The following is a 26858-nucleotide window of genomic DNA, read 5'->3' as shown; positions in this document are numbered from 1 at the left end:
GATTTCCCGCCGCGAATCGTTTTCGTACGGAAAATGGCGCCGGCCGTACGGAAAATGGCGCCGGCAGGAGATCGACTGCAGGAGGTCGTTCAGCGAGGGTTCCGGCGCCTCGCTGAACGACCTCCTGCAGTCGATCTCCTGCCGGCGCCATTTTCCGTACAAAAACGATTCGCGGCGGGAAATCGCTCCCTGACCCCCGCTGGACCTCCAGGAACTTTTGGCCAGCTTGGGGGGGGGCCTCCTGACCCCCACAAGACTTGCCAAAAGTCCAGCGGGGGTCCGGAAGGACCTCCTGCCGTCCAATCGTGTTCGTCTATGGCCGCCGCCATTTTTCGGCGCCATTTTGGAAAATGGCGCCGGCTGAAGACAACAAGATTCAGTAGCAGGAGCCCGTTCCGGACCGCTGCTGGACCCGCAGGTTATTTAAGTCATTTGGGGGGGGGTTCGGGAGGGTGGGGGATTTAATTTAAAGGGTCGGGGGTGGGTTTTAGGGGGTTTTAGTGTGCCGGCTCCCGATTCTAACGATTTATAACGATAAATCGTTAGAATCTCTATTGTATTGTGTTCCATAACGGTTTAAGACGATATTAAAATTATCGGACGATAATTTTAATCGTCCTAAAACGATTCACATCCCTACCATTTAGTAGGCACTCTCTGGTCTGACTCCATCCAGATTATATTATTTGAAGGTGTAGTCTCCAGAATTATGCACAGCATTCCAAGTGAGGTCTCATCAGAGAATTATGCAGGAGCAATATCATCTCCTTGCTGCACTACCCCCACTATACTAGCCAGTGTGAACTATTACATTTTACTGTACAAACAGGGATGAGGTCAATATTCAAAAGCTACTTAGCTGGATAAATAGGACTTATCTGGTTAAGTAGCAGCCACTGAATATCCAACTAAGCTGGATAAGTCACTTATCTGGCCAAGTGTTTAGTCGGATAACTTGTGGATGGGCAATGGGTGTACAGGGGTGGCACTGCTTAGCTGGATGAATTATCCAGTTAAGTAGCAATATTCAGACTTAGCTGGATAAGTTATCTGTCTATCTGGGTGATTCATCAAGCCGTGTTAGTGCTCTATCATGCATTATATTGTGCATAATGCGCAATATATGCGATATTTTGCATCTCCCTGCCCAGATAAAGTCCCCTATACAATTACCTACTTTGCCTGCGATTTAAATGCATGAACAATGCAAATTCATGCAAAGAAGGTTATTAAGTCAATTTTATGTAAATATTTTACCATGGCCGACCAAGAAGGTGGTCAGCTGCGATAAAATATCTACACCTATTTGAAATGTGTTAGATATGCGGTGGGATGCCTGTGACCCTAATACGGGTCCTGAGGCTCCCTCCGCACATTTAAAGTGGCAGCAGAAAAAAAAAAAAACGAAAATCGCTGCAAACGGGGACATTGAGCAGGGGTCATTGCTGACTCCCGTCTCAACTCCGGGCTGCCAGTCGAGGTGGCCCCAACACCCCCAAAATGTGAAAAGTAAATAAAAACAGAACTGCATGGCGACGGCCCTGGCCTCCCCTCCCCCCTTCCCAAAGCACAAGTAAAATGTAGCCCCGGCCCCCAATACCCCCCCAATCCAAGTCACAACCTCAAACCCCCCACCAGCCACCCCCAGTCAAACCTCAAACATCCCTGAAGTCTAACCTCAACCCCCTCCCATCCCAAACCACCAAATCAATAGATCAAGCCCCCCCCCCCCCAAAAAAAGATTCTGGACACCCTCCCCTCCAGAACCCCACCCCTGAAACTTTAAAGGGATCCTGTGTGGGGGAGGGGGCCGAGTGCCTCCTTGCACCCGGCCCAGTTGGCGCCATTTCAAAATGGCACAGACCTGACCTTGCCCCATTGAACTGTACACCAGCTGTGAGATCGATATTCAAAAGCTACTTAACTGGATAAATAGGGCTTTTCTGGCTAAATAGCAGCAGCTGAATATCTGGTTATGTTCAGTAGCTGCCACTTAGTAGGATAAGTCACTTACCCAAGTAAGTTTCTAGCCAGATAACTTGTGGTAGGGCAATGGGTGTAACGGGGTGGAGCTACTTAGTCGGATAAATTATCCGGCTAAGTAGCAATATTCAGACTTAGCCGGATATGTTATGGTCTAAGTTAGATGTGCTCAATAGCAGGTCTAAACTTAGACGGATAAAACCTATCTGGCTAAGCAGTGATTTATCTATCCAACTAACAGATAGCTGACTATCTTTTGAATATTCACCCCTTTATCTCTAATATGCTTTGAACTCTCCAGAGAGAGAATGAGGGCTAGAGAAAGTGATGATGACGCCCAAAGTCCCATGGGTTGGGGTCAATCTAGGATGCCTTTCACTTTGGCAGGGTCCTTATGGAAACCAATGTTGCCTGGAGATGATATATCCCAAGAAGGGAAGCTCTTCCTACTCAAAGGTACATTTTTCCAGTTTAGCTCCTGCAACCTCTGAAGTTCTTGCTTGACATGCTATCGGTGTTACTTCAGTGAGCAGGAGAATATGAAAATGTCATCAAGGTACACCACTACATGGGAGTACTGGAGGTCTTGGAAAATTTCATTTACATGTTCTGGAATACTGTGAGGGCATTACAAAACCTGAATGCCATGATCAAATGTTCATAGTGGCCGTCTCTTGTATTAAAGGCTGTTTTCCATTCATCTCCTTCATGTATGCATACGAGATTGTACCCACCCTGTAGGTCCAGCTTGGTGTAAATTGTCACACCCTGCAGGTGATTGAATAACTCTGCGATAAGTGGCAAAGGGTTTCGGTTATTTTTAGTGATGGCATTAAAGCCACTCAGTCAACACAGAGATCTGTTTTTCTTGCCCACAAAGAAGAAGCAGCCTGCCCCAGCCCATGAAGAAAGAGAGAGAGGGGTGAGAGTTTAATGCCAGAGACTGTGTTGCCCACCACCGCCCCAGGGTCCCAGCACGTTCTGTCTCCCCACTGCCGGATGAACTCTGGCGTGCCCAGGAGCTGCTATGAAGCATGTTTCAGTGAAAGAAAGGTCTGGCACAGTAACAGACAGACCTGGGAACTGTGTGACCCCCTTTTTTCAGTGCACCCCACCAAGGGGGTGGGGTTACATGAAGAATATAGAACACACAGGACTATATATAGTATCAATAGGTTTGTCAAGTATTGTGGATGGTTGATACGAATAACTCAGAACACGAAAGTCAGAATCTTAAACATTACTCTAAAGACCACGGGCAACCAATGTAACGTCATTAATAGTGGAAAAACATGGCCCCATTTCTTAGTCCCAAGTAACAGTTTTGCAGTTGTGTTTTGTACCAACTATAGCTGTCTAATTAACATCTTAGAGCAGCCCTGATAGAGGGCATTGCAGTAATCAATAAAGGCGATATTCAGTGCTACTTAGCTGGATACGTTAGGACTTATCCAGCTATATAGCAGTGGATGAAATCTCCGGCCCTGCTGAACAACCACCACGTAGTCAGATAACTAATTATCTGGCTAAATAGCAGGTGGGGGGAGGGTATTGGAATAGTCAAGCTATCTGGATAACTTGGATATTCAGATTTAGCTGGATAACTTATCTGGCTAACTTTAAGATAGCCAGATATATTCAAGCAGCACAGCACAGTTTTAACAGGGAATCTCCAGGATAAAATATGAGCAACCCACTTCACGGAGAATGCCCGGAATGCTGTAGGGAATGCATGCAAAACAGAGAGTAAATTATACTTAAGGCTGGATAAGGGTAGTTTAATGACACTAATCTTTTACATCAAAATGCAAGGCAATAAAGCAAAACCAGGACATGAACCAAAATGCAAGAAAAGATAGCTATGAACGAGAAGTCATGGCAGGATAGGAACAACATAATCAGGAAAAAGATTCAAAATCAGGAACAGAATCAGAATTAATTACCCAGCAGGGAAGCCAACCTGAGGTGGAGCTGAAATACTCAGTTTAGCAAGGGCTGGACCTTGCTAAACCAGTCAGGACACAGCTGACACTGCTAGTAGAGAACCAGCAGTGCCAGTTCAAGAACATGAACTGAAGAGAACACTAAGGTGCACCCAGTCACACCTATAGACAAGAGCTGAGGTCACCCTGGGATCCTGACATTTTAAAAATCAAAAGATATGCAGTTACTCTCCCCTATCCTAACTCCTCCACGCAGAATGCCTACTGCCAGTGTGGGAAAAATAGGTATAAAATCATTTCACTTTTCTTTGCAAAATCCACAAATCTTATTTTTTGTTCACAAACAGGGATATATATGCCTGTAAAATCATTTTGAAAATCATCTCCCAATATATTTGGTGCACAGCTGGAGTGCAGAGTCCCACTTGAATTCTACCAGTCTCGAAGCAGAGGCAAGGCAGACTGGCCTGGCGGCAAGATAGGCTGGACTGAACTAGACAAGGCAAGGAATAGGCTAGAGAGGAGAAACAAGCAGTGAACTAGACAAGGATAAGACAAGCAACAGTACATAAGAAAGCTCAAAAAGGGGCCAAGGCTGGCTAGGCAAACCTAGAAGGCTCAAACGCCACAAGGCAGGACAGGGAGGCCACAGAGCAAGGTAAGGAGGCCTAGGTAGGCCACAAGGCAAAAAAGCTTGGCTGATCAGGTCAAGGAGATGAGGTGACTTGATGAAGAGACAAGGAAGGACTGGACAGGCTGGGTTAAGTAGGACTAGAATTGCTGGCTCATGTGATCAGCGAGAGGGCATCTAAAGCAGCTGTGAGCGAGGCTCGCTGCTGACAGGGAGGCTGCATAGGAGTCAGAATCTTCACAGTACTCCCCTCTTTTAAGACCCTCCCTCCTCCTGGATCTCATTTGCCATGGGGGGCTGTGGCCAGTAGGTTGATTGTTCAAGGCAAAGGCAGAAACATTAGGTGTCTGGCCAGGAAGTATGTATTTATTTAGATTTTTATATTCTGCTTTTCGGCACTAGAAAGTGTACGTCAAAGCAGATTACATTCAGATACTATAGGTATTTCCCTATCTCCATAGGGCTTACAATCTAATTTTGTACCTGAGGCAACGGAGGGCAGAGCCTCTCCAAATCTGAGGTACTGAGCCAGTGTCTCTCTGGCACTGGGCTGCTGGAGCAGGCTCCCCCTGGGATGGAGCTGTGGGAGCAAGCTCCCTCTGGAGTGGATCAGATGGACTGGGCTCCTGCTGGAGCGGATTCGATGGAAGACGTTTGGTCTGAATGTTTGGATGAGGTGGAACAGCAGCCTGAAGTGGACTCAGTGGAATAGGCTTAGTAAATTTCAGCTTGACTGTGGCAATCACCATAGGGCTAGGGGTAAAAGCAGCTGGTTTAATCAAAGCTGCTTTACCTAGAAAGGCACAGGCTACCCATTTTGTGGCTAGAACAGTTTTTCCCCAAGGCAGGATTAGCAGCTGATTTGGAAGGACTAGGTTCAGCTGATGCCTTAATGATCTCAGAAGCTGTGCTGTGCTCTGCAATCTGGAAGATGGATTCTGAGGCCCCTACAGAACTGGTTTCTTCAGCACTGTTCAATTGTATAGGGAGGGAATTTCAATTGCTGAAGTAAACTTTGAATGTTGTAGAAGTTTTCTCTGCCTCAACTTGATACTTCTTTAAAGTAGATCTAGGCAAACTGGAGTAGAATCTGAACAAAACTGCACAACTTGGACCCTGGGGCGGTGGTGGGCAACACAGTCTCTGGCATTAAACTCTCACCCCTCTCTCTCTTTCTTCATGGGCTGGGGCAGGCTGCTTCTTCTTTGTGGGCAAAGTATATTACCTTTAGTTGGGACAGATGTTATAAGATTATTTTGAATGGGTGTTGCAAGTCTCTATTCTTTCAGCAAGTTTAGGATCCAGACACTGGTGACAGGTTTGTTTTGGGAGGATGTTCCCAGAACTGCATTTTTCACATCTCCACCAATCAGGGTAAAAAGAGTCACAATTAAAACAATTTACAACTATTAATGGGTTAACTCTCAGACATTTGCTACAGTTCCAGTAGCAAAGTGAACTAGAAGGTGCTTCAAAATTAGAAAACTTTCCATTACACTTACCTGACTCACAGGGAACTAACACAGACCTTGTTAAGTTTGTGCTGGAAGTACCTGGCTGAGGTAAGGTCACAGAAGCTGAAAAACCAGCAGTCTTTGCCTTTCAAATTCCTGCAGACTGACATAGGGGCACCAGGACAGAGAATGTACTAGATTCTGAAACAGGATTTACGTTGGTAAGTATTGGTTTTAATTTGCTTTGGTTGGTTTTAACTGTGACCGAATGTGCTGTGATTTTCAGGGGAGCTGGGCTGGGAACTTCCTGAGCCTCAGATTTCATGTTGACAGACTCTGGAGTTTGTAGCTTGGGAGTAGAAGTAGCAACATTTTAAAATACAGAAGCTACTTCAGAGGTTTGCTGGGCTGGTGTCTGTAGCTAGGAAGCCCCTCTTCCATGAATCACAGCCAAACCAGGTATCTGTGAACTGAAGTTTGGCAAACCTGCACTCTTTTCATATCTACTTGGCAGGGTTAGGGAGATGACATTTAAAACAATATGGGAAGTTTGGTGGGTTCCAAATTTGATAACCAGGGCATACATAATAAAGGGCAGCAGCGGTGATGACTTCCAGTGTTGAGGCTGGAACATAGTCATTGGTGACTACAGCAGAATGATATAAATCTTTTCTGGACTCACCAGGCTGGCAGGCAGATTGGAATCTGGAATCTGGGATCTCCCCCCCCCCAGAATTAACACAGGACAACAAGGAAGGACTAGAGATGGCCTTCTACCTTACCATCCCCTTCCCCCACAGGTTGAGCCCTTGGGTTCTGGGGGCCAGTAGGACTTTCCTTCTGGAGAACATCATGGTGATACAGGCACAGGCTGGGACCTGGATATACGCAGGGATAGGATACCAGTCTGAACTAGACAGGACAAACAAGGACTGGACTAGGACAGGACAAGCAACACTAAATAAGAAAGCCCAAATAGGGCAGAAGGCTGGCTGGGTGATCCTAGAAGGCCCAGAAGGACATAGAACAAGTCAGGAAGGTCCAGGACAGGCCAGGTAAGGTAGGGCTGGAGCTGCCATGTCATGTGATCAGCAAGAGGGCGGCTGTTGTGGATGTGCGCGAGGATCACTGGTGCCCTCTGCTGGCAGGGAGACTGCATAGCAGGTGGAATCATGATTTCTCAATTTGGATAGGAATGTTTAAGAATGATTTCTCAATGTCCCACATGAGTAAACTACCAGCTGCATGGGGAACTGATCTGGGTGTGGGTTTGTGAGAGACAGATCTTCTTATGGCCTTTTAAGTGTATTTCCCAGCATCTGTTGTCTGATAGCATGCAGGAAACTCATGTTAAACTACTTCAAAGAGTTTACATTTCAGACACAAAGTAGAATCCCACAGTTTCATTTTAGCACTCAGCACTCTGGTTATGTAATGTTCATAATGGCTTTGTCACATGTTCATGGGATATCAAAAGTTGCAATTTGTTTAGAAGCAAAGTATGTGCTTTCTGGGAGAAAGTTTTATGATGTACAGAAAAAAATGAAGCATCCAAAGCTGTAAAATAAAACAAAAACAGTGTCTTAAAGTGAGCACATCAGATTTGAATTCTGGTAGTCTAGCATAGGCATTGAAGATTTCATTTTTTCTAAGGGTACCAAATAAATTCACAGACTGCAACAAAATTTTAATCAAGAATACAATTAAGTTTTGATGTCATTGAGGATGTAGGCAATGTTTGAAGCATCGCTATTGGTTATGCAATTTTATGATTAAGTTTCCATAATTCAATGTGATTGGTTTATGTATCTCAATTAGACTGGTTGCAGAAAGTCATTAACCTTTTTTGAAAAACAAACAAACATATAATTAGCCCATTTGCCTTCGCTCTTTAGATGCAGCGCCATAAATTTGATTAAAGTAGTGGAAGATGTCCAGAGACAGAGGATGCCAGCAATTCTCCTGAGGCAATCCGTCCTTTGAGGCATGAATTCACGTCAGCAGTCTCACAGTGTGAAGATGTCATTTTTAGGATTATTTCAAGTGAAGACATTTTGAGAATTTTTGGAAAATTTTTATTTGAGAGGTGAATTTCGAAAGCCCGGCGCGCGCATTAATTAGGGCTTGAGCGAATATGTTGGGCTCGCATGCGCCGAGCGGATTTTAAAAGCGCGCATCTCCTGCAGTGTGCACGTCCCGAAAGTTTTCAAAAGGTCTGGGCATTTCGGGGCATGAACCTGAGATGTGTGTGTGTGTGAATACTTCTGAGACCCCCAGCGTGCCGCCGAGATCCCCCTGCTACATAACTTCTGCCTTGGATGCCATGTAAGTTAAATTTTAAAGAAAACTGAGCAGATCTGCAGGGTTTTCTGGGTGGGGGCTAACTGGCGGGATTGAAGGCTATCAAAACCAGGGGTGTGGAGGACCTGCCTCTTAACTGGGCAAACCGGGGATGAACTGGGAATGGGGTCGGCGCGCGCCCCTTTTAAAATGCCCGATTTATGTGGGCGAAGTGAGATTTGCGTGCACATGCGTGCGCCCGCTTAAAATTTGGTGCACATGTGCGTGCGCCCGCCAGGTTGTTTTATAACCGTAGCGCACATGCACGTGTACATTATAAAATGACCGCGTATCTGGGCGCAGGCCAACATTTGTGCACAAATGTGCACATGTGTTGGTTTGAAAATTACCATCCCTATGTTTGTGGGACACTGAAACACCTCAAAAGGAAATTTTTGTGTAAAAAAAATGGGACCTATGATTACAACTGCTCTCATCCTTATTTTCTCTTTCTAAATGCCTGGGTGCAGCTTATGACATTCCTTTATATAGGGCCAAATTTTAAAACGTATGCGCGGGCAGGTGTAGATTTGTGCTCGTAACCCGGCTCGCACAAATCTACGCCCAATTTTATAACATGCACGCGCAGCCGCGCGCATGTTATAAAATCTAGGGTCGGCGCGCGCAAGGGGGTGCACACCTGTGCACGCCGAGCCCAAGGGGAGTCTCGATGGCTTTCCCCGTTCCCTGCAAGGCTGCTCTGAAATCGGAACGGCCTTGGAGGGAACTTTGTTTTGGATCCCACCCTCGGCCCTACCTAAATCCCCCCTCCACCTTATTTGATGGAGTTACGCCTCTGCCAGGTGTAACTTGCGTGTGCCGGCAAGTTACCGCCCCCGTACTGCTGCCCCACCCCTGATCTGCCCACTTTTGAAAGCCCCGGGACATACACGCATCCCGGGGCTAGTGCGCGCCGCCGAGCCTATGCAAGATAGGCTTGGCGCGCGCAGGGGCAGCTTGGGGTAGCTTTTCGGGGGTTACCCTTTGAAAATCTGCCCCATAATATATAACGTGTACGAGTTTAAGTTTTTTCCTGTTGTGAATGTATTTCCAGAAGTTTCATAATTTTGGGTGATTATTACAGAAATGGATTCAAGACATTTGAATTCAGAATCACAAATTTTATTGGAAGACGATTATGTAACGGACTGTATTGAACAAGTAACAATTGTTATTTACTTCAATTTAAAATCAACTATCAGTAAAACTGTGTTGGAAATGCATCCTGAGTCCAGCATGCTTTTTACTGTTAATATTAAGGGTTGTAATTAACAATGCTCAGGGTCTGGGAGAGATCCCTCTCCCCCCATCCACCTCCTGATAGGGAATCCTGGAAACTAGTAAGTTTATGGAAGGTATACAAAGCGTGGACATTATTTAATTGACAGATTATAAACCCAGGAAACTACAAAGTGCCCTTGAAGTCTGCTTGAGAACCTCAGCCCAAGGGTTACAGGAGCATACAATAAGACGTGAAAGCTGTAGTGATTAAGTTAGCTGGGACAAACCACCAGAGCCTTTTCAGCTTAGACCAGCAGCAGGCGGGTTCAAACATCAACCACTGGAAAAGGCCCTTCTTTGATCCAATTAATACAGGACATTCCCATGCAGTCTATAAGGTAAATTAGGAACAGTCGTGATCCAAATTCAGAATTTTCCCCATCCCCAGTGTTTCCTTTTAACGAGGGATAAGCATAAGCTCATAGACACGTGGGTAGGTAAAAAAGTTGCATATTACTGGGCTGATGTCAATGTCCTTAGGATGCCTGGTGGATTTCAGGGTAAAATGCTGTAGGATGGAGACCAAAAACAGAAAAGTCTCCATGCGGGCCAAGCCCTCTCCCATACAGATACGCTTCCCTAAAGACCAAAAGAACATGGAAAATAATTAATTGTTTTATTATATTTCAAATAGTCCTACAATTTTGCAGTTTCTGTCTCATCATTTCCTATAGATGTCATTCCTGTTATGAGAACATTCCCAAGTGTGCCCCTTCAAATGACAAGAATTCCTGTGGTAGCATTTCTTTAAAAAAAAAATAAAAAAAAAAATGCATGAATTATCTCTTAAGATAAAGACCATGCGGTCCATTCTGTCTACCTATCCACACTTCCTGTTCAGCTTTACAATTCCTTCCTTTCCCTTGGAGATCCTCTGTACTTGTCCCGTGCTGTCTCAAATTCTCATCGTTATCTTGCCTCCACCACCTCCACTGGGAGGCTGTTGCATGCATCTAGCATCCCTTCTGTAAAGAAGTATTTCCTAAGATTACTCTTTAGTCTACCCTGTTTCACCCTCAATCCTAAGACCTAGAGCCTCCTTTCCTTTAAAAGAGGCCCTGCCTGCTCTGTATAAAATCTCCCCCTCCCACCTTCCCCACACTGTACATATTTAGACCTTTAAATCTCTCCGCATATGCTTTATGATTAAGAGTTTTGACTGTTTTGGTAGCTATTTCTCATATATATTCCAAATATTAAAATAATGGCCGACCCATGAAATATAAGCACTGATTGTAAGTGGATAAACCAGTCGGGCCCTCTTTGCAAATTCAGGGGGTTTATGTAGATTGCGCAAACTAATTTTACACGTGAAAAGGGTATACAAATGTTCGCTATAGATAATGAGACTCCAATCAACTCAGTTGCTGTAAATGGATGCGTAGCTGTCATTTAACTCCAGTTCGAGAGCAGTAAGCCAGTCCTGGGCTTTCAGCTCCCAGGCGTTAGCGTTCCAGGTTTGCCCAGCACTGTTCAAGATAAAATACAGGCCTTGCAACCCCAGCCTTCTGCTCACGCGGAAAGCTTCTAGGAGGCTGAAGAAAATAATCTAGGCCTGCTTGGAAGTGTCCCAGATTTCTTGGCTTTAGTAGAGAGAAATTCATGGAGGCACCCACAGATTACAACTGTAAGAAGCTCCAGGCTCTTACTAATGGTGAAGTAGAGGTCCACATTCAAACGCTCAACGAGCGGCAAAGTTACCCTGATAACTTTATTCAGGTAACTCCTATCAGATGTTCAGCAGCGTGTGTCCGGGTAAAAGTGTTGCTGAATATACTCGGATAAAGTTGCCCAGGTAAAGTGTTTTGGGCAATTTTGCTGCTAAGCAAGTTCTGAATATTGAAGAAAAGAAATAGCAGGCCAGTGGCAGCACGATCGCCCTCCCCTGCAAGATAAAAACAGCCGGGGGAGGGGGGGTCCAGCAGTGCCCAATCTCCCCCCCTCAGCTAAAGAAAATTAGGGGGCCAGCAGTGCTCTGATCCCCTACATAACAAAGGTAGTTGGCCAGATCCCCCCTCCCCCCCTCTAAGTGCTGTACTGGCACTTAATATTCAGCCCCCCAGTGTGAAGAAGTGAGGGTTTTCCTGCAGGGCTTTGTGCAGGCTTGTGGGGGTTCTGTGTGGGGGGTGGGAGGAACTGAAGAGCTGCTGGAGGGAGGGGGGGGGGGGATCTGGTGCGACTGGACCCCTTGCTTTTTTTTTTTAGTCTCGCAGGTGCGAGAGAGAGAGGGAGAGGGATTGGGTGCTGCTGGCCTGCTCTTTTTCGTGTTTCTCTGAATTGTCTGGCTAGTTGTAAGACAGCTTTTTAGCTGGCCAGAGTGACTTGAACAAAGTGTAATTGCGCCCTAAGATCTCCCCCACTCACTGCTGCCTCTGCACCTGGCTACATTTTGTGCGGGTAACGAATGAGTTGCCAGGAAGCAGAGGGGCTTATTCAAATCTCAGGTTTTGTTGGCGTAACTTTAAAGGTTACGCCGGACAAACTCTTTGAATATTGCCCTCATTAGATTTAAAGATTGTGTTAAGCGTGTAAAGGCCTTTATATCATCCTTGGTTAAGGGATCCGTTTCCTTGAGTCTTTAAGAATGGGGTTTTATAGGGAGTTAGATGAACAGTTTCATGGTGCAGCCAACTGGAAGGAGCTTCTGCGAGTGGCAACATGGGCGCTGGCCTGCCTCTCTGGAGAGGTTCTCCTGTTTCTCACGTTTTTCCCAGTGGAAAGGCCGCTTGTTTTTCCCCCCCAGACAGTTGGGCATGTTCTTGTGTTTTTCTATTTTATAAACAGGAGAGCTCCCCCTTTCACTTTGCAAATTGTTTTCAGGGACTCCGGTTCTCTAGCAAAGATGGAGTCTCCTGTAGATGACAACATAGGAGTTTTCAGCAACTCAATTTTGCCTAAAGTTATTTGTGGCCGTTGATTTGATACAAGACCAATTTTTGGCCTGCAAATGAGACCGCATGAGACACAGGTGGAGACTGCAGTTGATGAAGTTGTGGGGTTTAACTTTCAGTCTAGACCTCTGCACTTGGAAAAGGTTCATGTCGAGGGAAGGACAGCAGAGCAGAGGCATCCCAGAAGGGCTGAAACACTCCAGGCAGAAGGGAGAATCTGTAATAGTAACAGAGGATCCCGCATCTGATTCTGGGAAAACTCTTAGAAGCACGGGATGCTGTGTAATTTTAAGAGATTGTAATTCTGGAAGGGGATTTTGTTGTTTTCTTTTTTTGAGACAACTGTGAAATCTGTCCCTATGCACCCTGAAACAAGTTGCTCCCCCCTATCTGTGGACTGAGTTTGTCCGGCTTCTGCAGCACCCAAAGGTTTACCCCTTTAAAGGGGTTACAATATATAAATCTGCAGCCTGAACTGTCTTCCAGGCTAATATTATTCCAGTCTGTAAAATGCTTTAGGACAACTTAAAGACACTTAGGCCTAGATTTTCCTATGTCGCAGGGCTCCCTGAATCGAGCGCTAAGGGGGCGGGGGCGGGCCTGTGAAAGCAGGCAGCGATCGCACCTCTGTGGCGCGATTGCTGCCGGCTTTCGCACCCAATAGCGCCATCGTAAAAGGTGATGCTATTGGGCGCGAAATGGGCACCGAAAAGTGTTCTTACCTTTTCGCCGTCTGCGTTGTCTTCGCGGCGTCCGCCCCGACTCCTCCTCTTCCGGGGCAGACGCCACCCCGACTCCACCCCTTTTTAGCTTTCGCCTGTGAAAAGTCCCTTTTCGCGTGTGCTAGCTTTAGAAAATAACCCCCTTAGTCACTGTCTTGTCTAAGAACACAGCAGAGATTTTTACCTGTGCCAAATGGCATAAATGCATCTTTCTTCTTAAAGCCGCCATTCTCATCCAGGAAGTGTCCAGGGTTGAAGTTTTCTGGGTCACTAAATTGTACTGGGTCCCAAAGCACGGACTGGAGCACGGGGATCACCTGTGTACCCTGGCAGAGAGAGTGAGGCAGTTTAGTGCATTAAGAATATAACAATTTATATTTGAGGACAGTTTATTTGATGGCAGCTGTTTCACTGGGCAAATAGTAAATGGAAGCAGAAAAAGACAATCCAGCTCCTCCTGTCTGACATGTTATTGTCCGCACTGTTAAGGACACGTCCCAGATGCCAGCCACAGAGTGTGAGCACCTGCAAGATTTCTCCTTCTCCAAAACAAGTCGCTTTTCTCTTTCTCCTTTGTACACGATCTCACCTTTTCCATATGCCTGTAACAATCTAAATAGCCAGCACTCCTGCTGTGGCTGTTGCCCAAACATCCAGCATCCTAGGTCCCCTGGCAGACAGACCAGACTATGTCAGCACCTGCATTTCCCCGGGGACTTCTAGTTCTTACAGAATCTGTGAGACAGACCCGGCTGCTAGTTCATCCTTCTACTGCACTGTGTGTCAGACAAACCTGACTACGGGAATGCCTGTGTTACTTCCACTTCATCTAACATTTCATATTAACTGTTTTGCCATACATTTTGGCAGGCCCAACATTTTATTGTTCAATCAGGCAAGTAAGGGGCTGTGAACACTTAAATAAATGCTAATAGGTTGTGTTTTCAGTTTTTTTCCACTTTGAATAATTAAGGGTCCTCTGTGTATATCCCATGATCTCTTAAACTCTTTTACTGTTTTAGCCACTATCACCCATCCTAGGAGGGCATTTCATACTTCCACCACTCTTTGCTTCTTGTGTACTATTAAACCCTTTAAGGTGTTGGATTATCTCTATCATATCTCTCCTATTTCACCCTCCTCTAGGGTATGCATGTCCAATTGGATAAACTGAGGCAAATACAATATTCAAAACTTCTATCCAACAAAATAAAGACAGCAGAGAGTCTGACGTGAAATGCAGCAGCACTTTTTAATAACACACTGGTGGAGATTCCTATGCCCCACTGGAAAAAAGAAGAATGGCGCACTAGTGAAGTCCTATCCCCCCCTACCACCCCACCCAGGCAGTAGAATAACACCACCATCAAAGCCCAGAAGAAAGGAGGAGAGAAGACCTGAGAGGTGTCTTTATGAGAGAAAGGGGCTGTGCATGTGTGAAATCCTGCATACACATGTGAGAGCCTGCATGTTTGTGTGGGAGAGAGCACCTGCATGTACCTACAAGAGAGAGCCTGCATGTGTATATTAAAGAGAATGACTGAGTATGAGAGCCTGCATGTGTGTGAGAGAGAGAGACGGCATCTGTGTGTGTATGAGAGAGACAGCCTGCAAGTGTATGTGCGAGACAGAGAGCACCTGTGTGTACATGTGAGAGCCTACATTTGCATGAGAGTGAGAGAGAGCCTGCATGTGTATATTAAAAAGAATGACTGAGTATGAGAGCCTGCATGTGTGTGAGAGAGACAGCATCTATGTGTGTATGAGTGAGACAGCCTGCAAGAGTGTGTGTGTGAGTCAGAGAGCACCTGTGTGCACATGTGAGAGCCTGCATTTGCATGAGAGTGAGAGAGAGCCTGCATGGTTTGAGAGACAGTGTGTGTGTGTGACAGCTGCATGTGTACTAGAGAGAAAGTGAAAAAGACTGCATGTGTGTGTGAGAGCCTGCATGTGTATAACAGAGAGAGAGAGAGCACCTATGTGTATGAAGGGGAGAAAGAGAGGATAAAGTTTGTACAGCTCCCTTCCCCCAAATCCACAACAGTCTCTCGGTGATTGGAAATCAAAAGATCTCAGGTATTTATTTATTTTATGGTATGGAGAGCTGGAGATTTTTTAATCCCATTATTTAAAATTGTGGGATGTTTTCATGTGTCTGCTGTTTTGAAATATTTGATTGGTGTTTGGGAAATATTAGAACAAATTTATGTGATTTTTTTAAATTGTTGGACGTTAGCTGTTTTGACAAATTTATTCTTTTTATTAGTATGGTTTTCATATTATGAATGATGTTTTATATCTCTTGATTTTATTGCTTGATGTTTTGTGAGGAATGTTTCTGTTTTTCCATTGTCGCACTGCATAATATGGTCGGGCTTGTGGTTTCCAGAGCATGTGTGTGAGCGAGAGCAAGTGAGCCAGTGAGCATGTGTGTGAGCCAATGAGGATATGTATGAGCAGAAGGACTATTTATGCTGGTGGGCCTGTATGTGATTGTAAAAGAGAGTGATTGAACCAGTAAGTATGTGTGTGAGTCAGCGAGCATGTGCATAAGAGATTGCAAGGGAGCATGTGTGTGAGTGAGAGTATGAGAGGGTTTGTGATACAATGAGCATGTCTTGGAGAGAGAGTATGTGATCTAGTGAGCATGTACATGAGAGAATATAAAGAAGTTTGTGTGAGAATGAACAGGGAGTGTGAATATACGAGAGACAAGAGAAAGTTTGTGCATACCTCCCACCCCTAACTAATCCATGACAATCTGAGGATGACTGGAATCTAAAGTTCACAGGTACGGAGAGCAGCGGAATTATTTTAATTTAAGTTTTAATTATTGGGTGTTTGTGTCTACTGTTTTGAAATATTTTATTGATGTTTGGGAAATTTAAAAAAACAATGTTATATGTTTGTAATCATTGGATGTTCTATTCATCAGCTGTTCTGAAATATTTATGAATTTGGTTTTACTATTATGATTGGTGTTTTATATTTCTTGATTTTATTGCTTGGTTATTTACACTTTCGAATAATAGAGGGACTAGGGGGCATTCCATGAAGTTAGCAAGTAGCACATTTAAGACTAATCGGAGAAAATTCTTTTTCACTCAACGCACAATAAATCTCTGGAATTTGTTGCCAGAGGATGTGGTTAGTGCAGTTAGTGTAGCTGGGTTCAAAAAAGGTTTGGATAAGTTCTTGGAAGAGAAGTCCATTAACTGCTATTAATCAAGTTTACTTAGGGAATAGCCACTGCTATTAATTGCATCAGTGCATCAGTAGCATGGGATCTTCTAGGTGTTTGGGTAATTGCCAGGTTCTTGTGGCCTGGTTTGGCCTCTGTTGGAAACAGGATGCTGGGCTTGATGGACCCTTGGTCTGACCCAGCATGGCAATTTCTTATGTTCTTATGCTTAATAAGGAATGGTGAGGTTTCTGTTTTTCCATTGTTGCACTGCAGACGGAAATCTAGCTTGTTGCGGCTTCCAGTTCAGTTTGAGTCTGCATGTTTATACTTTAATATCTTTTTGTTTTGTATGTAGTGAGGATCTGTCTGTGTTCTGCATGTGTGACTGAGATGAGGTATTCTGCTAGCATGTAGTTTCTGTGGAGAGATCTATAACAGCTTGGCTTGTTCCGTTTTCCTAATAGTATCTGTATTGGTGTAATATTTGCAGTGTTGTCTTTTCATAGGTACGGTGTTACTGTGAGTGTTGGCAGTTAGTGCTGTTTTAGTATGGGAGGTTTATTCTTCTTAAATTTTGCTCCTTGGTTCATTTTCCTGTGGTCCAGCAGCTGGGCCCAGTCACATACAAGCTTTGCTTACCTTCACCCCTCCGAATACATGACACATTTCAGGTCTCCTTGCTTAAGCCAGTTTTCACTCTCATAGCCAAGGAAATCTTTGCTCACGTCCCCTCAGACTGAGGCAGAAGAAGATACGCAATACGAAATGGAGGAAATATTAGATGCAAGACAGGTCAGAAACAAACTTCAGTATCTTCTCTTATGGAAAGGATATGGCCCAGAGGAAAATTCTTGGGAGCTGGCTTCGAAACTCCAAGCCCCCCAACTGGCCACAAATTTCATCAAAGGTTCCCCAAGAAACACAGACCCAGAGAGGGGGTATCGCACAACTGGCGGCTCGCAGGACAGCTCCGCAAACCACCACTCTCACCTCCAGTGCTGTTGTGCTGGGCCCCAGGCTTCAAACACCACCTGCCATCCGCCTTCCTAGCTTCCTTGGCATGCATGCAGTGATCAGCCTATTCTTAAAGGATCTGTGGCAGGAACAGAAAGCAGCACACACTGATGACATCACAGCCTGGGCCCTATAAGAGGATTTCCTGGACTTTCTCTCTTTGCCTCAGCAACAGGTTCCCTGGTGCTTGTTTGTCCCAGTGCATGTTGCTAGTGATGTGCTTCTCTCTTCGTCTCCTCCGTGCCTTGTTCCTTGCCTTGTCTCTTGCCATGCTATTCCCTGGTCCTTAGGTCTCTTTGTCTTGTTTGTTCTGCCCGTTGTCCTTGTCTTCCTGGCTTGACCTCCTGGACTTCGACCTTGGCTTTGGGCTTGACCCTGCTTCATCTGTTGCCTTTCTCAACCTACAGCCTGTCTTCAGTTAATGTTGTCTGCTGCCCATCTCAACCCCTAGCTTATCTTCTGGTTCAGCTGTTTGCCACCTGCCCATACCCACATCTCACCTTGGATTCTTCTCCAGACTGCCATAGGGACCCACATAAGACCTGATGACCACCAGAATCCAAGGGCGTTACCTGCAGGGGAGGTGGCTAGTATAGGTGAAGCTCCAGCCAGTCCCTCCAGGCTTCTATGCCAGCTGATGGTAGGGGCCTAGCAGACAAGGGGTGCACATTTGTGCACCTTGTGTGCGCTGAGCCCTGCGCACACTGCCTGTTTCCTCCGAGGCCGCTCCGAAATCGGAGCAGCCTTGGAGGGAACTTTCCTTCCACCCCCCAGCCCTATCTAAACCCCTCCCACCTGTGTTTTAAAAGTTACGCCAGCGGGCTGCTGGCATGTGATTCCCCGGCCTGGGACCCGTTCCGGAGGCCTCGTCCACGCCCCGAAACAGCCCTGGGCCAGCATCATGCCCCCGACACGCCCCGAATGACGCGTCTGCCCCAACACGCCCCCGACACGCCCCCTAGCGAAGCCCTGGGACTTGCGTGCGCCGATGAGCCTATGCAAAATAGGCTCGGCGCGTGCAGGGAGGTTTTAAGGGTTACACGCATAACTTATGCGTGTAACCCTTTTAAAATTCAGCCGTAAGGGTCAATTTCCCTGTCAAGTCTTACAGTTTCTGAATCCTGGATGTTTGACTTCTGTTTGAGAGTAGAGGTGGGTATTTAGGTTGTTGCACAATTGGGGAAATTGGGATTTGTATAGTTACATGTCTTGTTCTACCAGAACCCACTGTAAAACATTTGTTCTTGGATTTCTGAATCCTCTGTGGGAACTGGGGGTGATACTCTGGATATTGCAAGATAAGGGAGGATCTCTGAAAACTGAATAAGTCCTCTTTCAAATGAGTAACCTGCTTTTTAATTGCAGACAGCTGAAAGCAAATTGGACAACCCTTAAGTCTCCAAATGGTAGGCCTTGGTACACAAGCCCCTCAAGTGTTACACTAAATAAAATACACTTTGCTAATAATGACTAATATATAAAGGGGTAGATTTTATAAATCTGCGCCCGTGCATACTTTTGTTCGCGCACCAGGTGCAAACAAGAGTACGTGGGATTTTAATAGATATGTGTGTATCCATTAAAATCCAGGGTTGGCGCGCACAAGGCTGCCCAAAATTGGCAGCCTGCTTGCGCTGAGCCGCGCAGCCTGCCTTGGAGGGAACTTTCCTTCCGCCTCCCCCCACCTTCCCCTACCTAACCCACCCCCCCAGCCCTATCTACCCCCCCCCCCCCTACTTCTTGTTGTACAAGTTACAATTCTTATGCCCATCAGCTTGTTGAAAAGGTGATGGACCTCATGGTTCACCTACATAGGATTTTGTACAGTGCTGGGGACGAGCCAGCTGTCGTGGTACATGTGGGTACCAAGGACATGGGAAGGTATGGGAGAGAGGTTCTGGAAGCAATTTTAGGTAGAAAGATGAAATCCAGACTTCCAGGTTAGTATTCTCAGAAGTGTTGCCCATTCCACAAACAGTAGTATTATGCAAACATCATATATTGAAAGCTGATGTTACTCTGATGCTCTTTTAAGAAAACTTGGAGAACCTCATAACATTCTTGTTGTCCCACTTTAAAACAGTCGTTACACCACTTTTTGCCGCGTTAGTTCTTTAACGTTTATTTTTTCTTTTTTTGTGTGTGTTGGCTTATTTTTAAGTGTTAATTACAGCCTACTTGTTGACGGAAGGCTGTAGAATTTCAATCATTGGTTTCCAAGCTTAATCATTATGACTTGAGCATGTTAAATGTTTTTAGTTATTTCAAATTTTAAATGTTTTAAAGACGCTGGCACTTATCATTGAGGAAGAAATCAGCACGTCTGAATCGCCCAACCCATTCCACAAACAGGACATCAGAAGTAGGAAGCACTTCAGATTCTCAATGCATAGATGAGGCAATGGTGCAGGGAAGAGGGCTTTTACATTGATTAGGGACTGGGCGCAATATTTTAGGGAACCCATTCCAATAGGATGGGCACCACCTTAACCAGGGTGGAACCAGGCTGCTGCGCTTAATATTTAAAAAGGAGATAAAGCAGCTTTTACATTAAATCATGGGGGAAAGCCAACTGTCACTCAGGGACGCATGGTTTGGAGTCAGGTATTTTCAAAGGATACTGGCATAACATGGAAGATAGAATATTCCAGTAGAAAGGCTGCGATAAATGCAGAGGTAGCAAAAGTAAATACAGCAGACAGAGATACATAATTCTAAGCTACTGATATAATTCATAATTTTGGTGCAGCACTGTGGCTTATTCAGCCATTTCCAGAATCCTCAGAGGGCTGTGAACTATAGTGAATTTCTGACCATCTTAAGACTCAAAGAATGTGAAAGATCTGGAAACTAGCAGGCTCTGCAAAGCCTATAATTAAAGGCCAGGAAGGCATCAATGACAATGTTTGCACCACAATACAGGGAAACTTGGTTCGCATACCCAATTCAATTATTAGGAATGCAACGAAAAATCACACTTTAAACTGCTATGTGCGAGTGCCAAATTTCTACAAAAATAAGATTGTAGAATGTATGGCAGGCACTGAACAAAGATGTAGATCTAATAGGCATCTCAGAGACCTGATGGAAAAAGGACAATCAATGAGAAACTGTGATATCAGGGTACAAATACTAGGCCGGGTTAAATTGGTGGAACAGTGACACTATAGGTTAATGATGGCATAGAATCAAACAGGGTAAAGGACCTGCAGGAAACAAGATGCACTGTGGAATCTCTATGGACAGAAATTCCCTGTATGATGGGGAAAAGGTATAGCTGTGGAGTTGTACTGCCACCTGTCTGACCAGAATGAAGACATGCAGTGAAATGTTAATAGACATTAGGAAAGCTATCAAATTAGGCAACTCAATAAAAATGGGAGACTTCGGTTACCCTAATATTGTTTGGGTTTCTGTTTCATTGGGACATGTTAGGGAGATAAAGTTTTAGACGCTATAAATGACTGCCTCGTGAAACAGCTGTTCATGGAACCAATGAGAGGGGGGAATACATTCTGTAGATTTAATCCTCACTACACTGCAGGATCTGTATGAGAGGTAATGGTGACGGGGCGCTTGGCAATAGTGATCATAACCTAATCAAATTTATCACTGAAGGGAGGGCATTAAGGAAAATTACTGCAGTAGCATTTAACTATGAGAAAATGAGGAAATTTAGAAAAAGAGCCTAAAGGGAGCAGTTGTAAAGGTTAAAAGTTTGCATGAGGCATGGACACTATTTAAAAATGCATCTTGGAAACCTAGACAAGATTTATTCTGTTCATTACTAAAGGCAGAAGACCAAATGACAGCAAGCATAGTTAATTGGTGATACGAAAGAGGCTATTAAAATCAAAAGGACATCTTTGAAAAACTGGAAAGTAGATCCAGATGAAGAGAATAAGAAAGAACAGATGTACTGGCATGTCAGATATAAAGCATTAATAAGGCAGGTCAAAAGAGGATTTAAAAGAAGTTTGCCAAAGAGGCAAAAACCTATAATAAAAACCTTTTCAAGTATATTTGAAGCAAGAAGCCTGTGAGGGAGTTAATTGGCCCACTAGATGACCAAGAGGGAAAAGGAGCACTCAGGGAAGTCAAGGTCATAGCAGAAAAACTAAATGAATTCTTTGCTTTGGCCTCAACTGAGCAGAGCATCGGGGAGATAGCTAAGCTGAACACATTCTTTGAGGGCGATGATTCAGAGGAACAGAAGCAAATTACAGTGTACTGGGGAGATATAACAGAGCAAATTGACAAACCGAAGAGTAACAAATCACCGGGACCAGATGTTATATACCCCAGAATTCTAACAGAACTAAAAAATGAAATTGCAGACTTATTACTATTAATCTATAAATTCGCATTCAAATCAACAACATTACCTGATAGGGATGTGCATTCGTTTCTTCAGTTTGGTGGTTACACGCATACCTCGCCGATTCTGTAGTACATGAGAAAACCGGATATTATACATGTATTTTTTAATAGTTAGTTATGCACATAATATCCGGTTTTCCCATGTGTACTATAAAGTCGGTGAGGTGCGTTCGAACTGAAGAAATGAATGCCCGTCCCTACTACCTGAGGATTGGAGGGCAGTCAAAATAACAACTGTTTCTAAAAAAAGGGTTCTGGGGTAATCGGTGAGTTTGCCATCCGTACTGGGCAAATTGGTAGAAGTTATGGTGAAGCACAAAATTAGTGGCCATCTGGATAGACATAGATTAATGGAGCAGAGCCAACATGGGATTTAGCAAAGAGAAGTTTTGTCTTACAAATCTGCTAGATGTTTTTTGAAGGGGTTAATAAACGTGGACAATAGTGAGTCAATTGATATAGTATATCTGGATTTTCCAAAGGTATTTCACAAAGTCCCTCATGAGAGACTCATCAGAAAATTAAAGCGTTATGGGATAGGAGGCAATGTCCTATTTTGGATTGTTAACTGGCCAAAAGAAAAAAAAAAAAAAAGAGTCTAGGACTGTATGGTCAATTTTTGCAGTGGCGAAAGGTAAATAGTGGCCAGCGATCTGTACTGGGATTAGTGCTTTTTAATATATTTATAAATGATCTTGAAAAGGGAGTGATGATGAGTGAGGATACTAAATTTGCTGATGACACAAAACTTTTCAAAGTCTTTAAACTGCAAGCTAATTCTGAGGACCTTGTGAGACCGAGGGAGGGATTGGTGAAAGCAGTTAACATAGCTGGGTTGAAAAACAGGTCTAAACAAGTTCCTGGAGGAAAAGTTTATAATACAAAAGAAAAACTGAGCTGTAGGGACTAAAAAGTCAACCAAATTCTAAATCAACACTTAAGAAAAAATGTATCTCTCACTATTTTCATATCTCACTACTATCGAAGGAAAATGGTATCAGAGTATGAGGTGTAGATGCTTAATCCACTGTCTCTTGCCCGCAGTGGGCTTCAAACAGTATCAGAGCAGTACACCTTATGTTCAATACATTTTTTTCTTTTGATTTAGAATTTGGTTGACTTTTTAGTTCTTACACCTCAGTTTTTCTTGTGTATTGTATTTGTGGGAGGTGTTGCTCTTTTTCTATATAGTTTATTGAAAAGTTTATAAACCACTATTAGCCATATACATAAGAACACAAGAATTGCCATTCTGAGTCAGACCAAGGGTCCATGAACCCCTGTGACCTGTTTTCAACAATGGATAATCCAGGTCACAAGTACCTGGCAAGATCCCAAATAGTAAAATAGATTGCTTGCTAATATTGCACAGTGATAAGTGGTGGCTTTTTTCCTATGTCTACTTGGTTAATAACAGCTTATGGACTTCTCCTCCAGGAACTTGTCCAAACTGTTTATAAACCCAGCTATGCTAACTGCCTTAACCACAGCCTCCAGGAATGAATTCCAGAATTTAATTGTGCTACTTACTAACTTCATGGAGTTTCCCCTAGTCTTTGTATTTTTTGAAAGAGTAAGAAACTGACTTACATGTACCTTTATCCCTGGTTATGAGCAAATAGGAATGGATCTATTCTTTTGGATCCTGCCTGATACTTGTGACCTGGATCGACCACGGTCTGAGACAGGATGCTGGGCTTGATAGACCTTTGAGCTGACCGATTATGGTATTTCTTATGAGTTCAAGAGTGTATGAAACCATTAGGGATAAATGAGTGAAGTCCATGATTCAACCTGGTGGTAAGGTCACTTGGATCAGACTGTACCCAAAATGGATGCTATAATCCATCAAATGCTAAGAAGCAGACGAGACTAATAGTATGAAACACAGCAATGGAGGAACAAGCAGCGAAAGGTATCAAGAGGTAAGACAGGAATAAGAGTTCCATCAATATCCCAAAACATCGAAAGGGTCATTTTCAATAGGGCCGTTTCTGTGAGTAAAGCGATCTTTTCCCCGTAGATGTCCTTTTGAAAATTACATAACATTACGCACGTAAGTTAAGAGGGATTCCGGCGATGGAGTCTGGGTGGGTTTTGGATTTATGTGCATAATTTTCATTTTTGAAAAATCTGTGTGTAAATTTTCTTAGCAGGTGTAACTTATGCAGGGTAGGGTTGTAAACTGGCTCCAGATTTTTAGGACAGGCAGATACAGTCCTGGTTTTGCCCTGCTGCTTGCATGGACTTGTAGTTCTCATAGCGCTATTGATTTCTCTAAGTAAAGCCAGACTACAAGACGCTGCCATTCAATGGGGTAAAACCAGCACTAGATCAGCCAGTCCTGATAATCTGGAATCAGTTGGCAGCCCTAATGCAGGGGGCTTTGCCAGGATTTTTTTCAAAACGAACTTATGTGCATAGAATTTGTCTGGGTAAGTGAGAGGTGTTTTGGGGGCATTTGGGGTAGATATGAGTTAGCCAAATAAATTAACCAACTATCACCAATGTTTGGAGTGGGGAATCACTAGAAAAAACCATGGAGAAATTACCTTAGGGATAGTGAATCCCCGGAACTGGGTGTCCTGTGCCACTGCATGCATAGCAGTCAGGGGCAAAAGGTTACTGAATCGCTGAATCTCATGGATAACAGCATTGGTGTAGGGCATCTTGCTTCGGTCCTCCAGGCAGGGCACATGATCTTGGCTCATCACACAGTCAATCTCTTCATGTATTTTTTCTGAAAGGGAAATCAAAAGAACGTCTAACAATACAAGACAGGAAAATAAAGATTGCACTCAGTTTCAGTAAGACTTTTCCCGGTTGTGTTGATCCTTTTTCCTAGCTTTAGACGATATTTCTGCACTTAATATCCTTCCGGATATGACGACATTTCAGATCCTCTGTGTTCTGACTTTTAAAGGACTTAGACTTTCACACATGACGTCACTATATTCTTTACTATCCCTGCTTGTATTCTACCTGCCCCACTCTGTCCACAGCAATTAATTACTGAATCTCTGTTTCTGTCACAATACACTTACAATTGATGCACGTCCCACAATGGAGTCCACCAGTGGTTTTCAGTGATGACCACAGACCCTGAATTTCAAGGACTCACATGCACACAAATATCTGGTCTCTAGGCTGGTGCCTAGAGTGCCAAAATTTTTGGGGCAGCAAAACTTTGCCAGTGGAAGGCATAGAGAGTTGCTCAGCTGCATCAAAGCCAATACCACCTATTAGAGGATGCACTGAGATAGAGCTGCCACCAATAGGTAAGCTGAGGGAAGGGGGTGCATGACTAAGGTTTGCCTAGGATGCCAAATACTCTTGTTCTAGCCATACCTGGTATTAGGCAAAACAATGATTGTACCTTCAATTTCTGGATATTTTAAAAGAATCAACATTCCATATCTCAAGGTGGTGCTGAGGGTTTCAGTTCCCGCAATGAATATGCCAAGAACTGTTGCAGTCAAGTTCTTCATGTGAAAATATGAAGAGGAGTTTTCCTTCTCCTTGAAAAGAATAAGAGCATTGATGGACAAACAAGTAATGGAGCTGAGCTTACAACATGAATTTAATATAGTTTTGAACTTAAATAGCATGTATGTTCCTTTAGGAACTTAAAAGGCTCATGGTTACTTGAATTAGGGAGTAGATGCAACCTTGTATTGTTAAGATCTGCACACAAGATAACAGAAGTCCATATTCAGTCACTGGATGGATTGCAAAATTAGGCAGATAAACTTATCCAGCTAACTTTGTCCAGATATTCAGTACATTACTGAATACAAACAACTATCTTAAGACTTAATAACAGCCCTATCTACTGACCTCAATGCACTTGATTTAACAGACGCTGATACGGCACTCGCCTCCTGGAACCGTACCACCACTCTGATAGCTAATAAGTTCTGCCCTACACAATCGCGTGAAATTGACCCATTAAAAAGAAATAAACAATCTTGGTATACTCCAGAGCTAAAAACCATGAAACAATCTTAGAAAGCTTGAAAGACTATGGTGCAAAGACCCCACCCCTACACAAATGGCTAAGTTTCGATCTTACCTCCACACATATCGAGTAGCAATCGATAAAACTAAAAGATTTCTACTCTCGTAGAATCCACCACCTCCAATTCAATACTCGAGCCCTATTTGAATTAGTAAGAAACCTAATGAAAACCAGCCCACCTTCCATGCCCAACATAGACAACCAGGCCAAATGTGAAGACCTAGCCTCCTTCTTCCACAAGAAAATAGACAACATCATGTCTCATTTCCCCTCTACACAATCACCTACAGAAAACATTTATGACAACAACACCACAAGACTATCCGCATTCGAAATCACTTCATCTTTAGAAATTGAATCCATTCTAAAAAAAATCAGACCCTCTACTCACCCTTCAGATACCGTCCCTACAAAAGCCCTCCTCACCATCCCCAACATCATCTCTAAACCCACCTCGATCATCATCATCAACAGATCCATTTCACTAGGCAAGGTTCCTAAAAATCTTAAACATGCCATTGTAAAACCTATTTTAAAAAACCCACCCTGGACCCCTCTGATCTCGCCAACTTTTGCCCTATTTCCTATTTCCAACCTGCCTCTCATTGCAAAAATCTTAGAAAAATCAGTCAACCACCAATTATCAGACTATCTGGACGAACATAACATCCTCTTACCCTCCCAATATGGTTTTCGCAAACACCACAGTACAGAGACCCTGCTCATTTCAATCTCCGACCACACCCTAAAAAGCCTAGACAAAGGTCTCTCACACATTTTGATACTTCTTGATATCTCTTCTGCTTTTGACACTGTCAACCACAATATATTAATAGAACGTCTCATTGACATCGGCATCTCAGATTCTGCTCTCCAGTCCATTGGTTCCAATCTTACTTGCATGATAGACAGTATAGTGTCCAAATTAGAAACTGCATATCTAAACCAACTACTCTAACTCAAGGTGTTCTGCAAGGCTCTTCCCTCTCCTCTACCCTCTTCAATATATACCTCCTC

General features: G+C 43.9%; 2 protein-coding genes across 4 annotated transcripts in view; one reads left to right on the top strand and one right to left on the bottom strand.

Annotated features, from left to right (window-relative positions):
- The first annotated feature begins 6020 nt into the window (after positions 1 to 6020).
- The window catches only part of LOC115100816 (cytochrome P450 2C23-like), a 99626-nt gene continuing 78788 nt past the window's right edge, over positions 6021 to 26858 (top strand). Inside the window, exons 1-2 of the mRNA XM_029619739.1 lie at positions 6021 to 6232; positions 7907 to 8336. The gene's annotated coding sequence lies outside the window, so the exon portion shown is untranslated. The remainder of the gene's footprint in view (positions 6233 to 7906; positions 8337 to 26858) is intronic.
- The window catches only part of LOC115100814 (cytochrome P450 2A6-like), a 67994-nt gene continuing 50593 nt past the window's right edge, over positions 9458 to 26858 (bottom strand). For all 3 annotated transcript variants that reach the window (XM_029619733.1, XM_029619732.1, XM_029619734.1), the window contains 4 exons: positions 25200 to 25341; positions 24376 to 24563; positions 13430 to 13571; positions 9458 to 10211 (listed from right to left, as the gene is read on the bottom strand). In XM_029619733.1, the coding sequence (XP_029475593.1) occupies positions 10030 to 10211; positions 13430 to 13571; positions 24376 to 24563; positions 25200 to 25341 (654 nt within the window). In that variant the 3' untranslated portion in view covers positions 9458 to 10029. The remainder of the gene's footprint in view (positions 10212 to 13429; positions 13572 to 24375; positions 24564 to 25199; positions 25342 to 26858) is intronic.

The sequence above is a fragment of the Rhinatrema bivittatum genome, chromosome 11 (assembly GCF_901001135.1).
Source record: "Rhinatrema bivittatum chromosome 11, aRhiBiv1.1, whole genome shotgun sequence".
In the NCBI taxonomy this organism is placed as follows: Eukaryota; Metazoa; Chordata; class Amphibia; order Gymnophiona; family Rhinatrematidae; genus Rhinatrema; species Rhinatrema bivittatum.
Note: the sequence above shows the minus strand (reverse complement) of the source record. Positions and strands in the feature narration are given on the sequence as shown.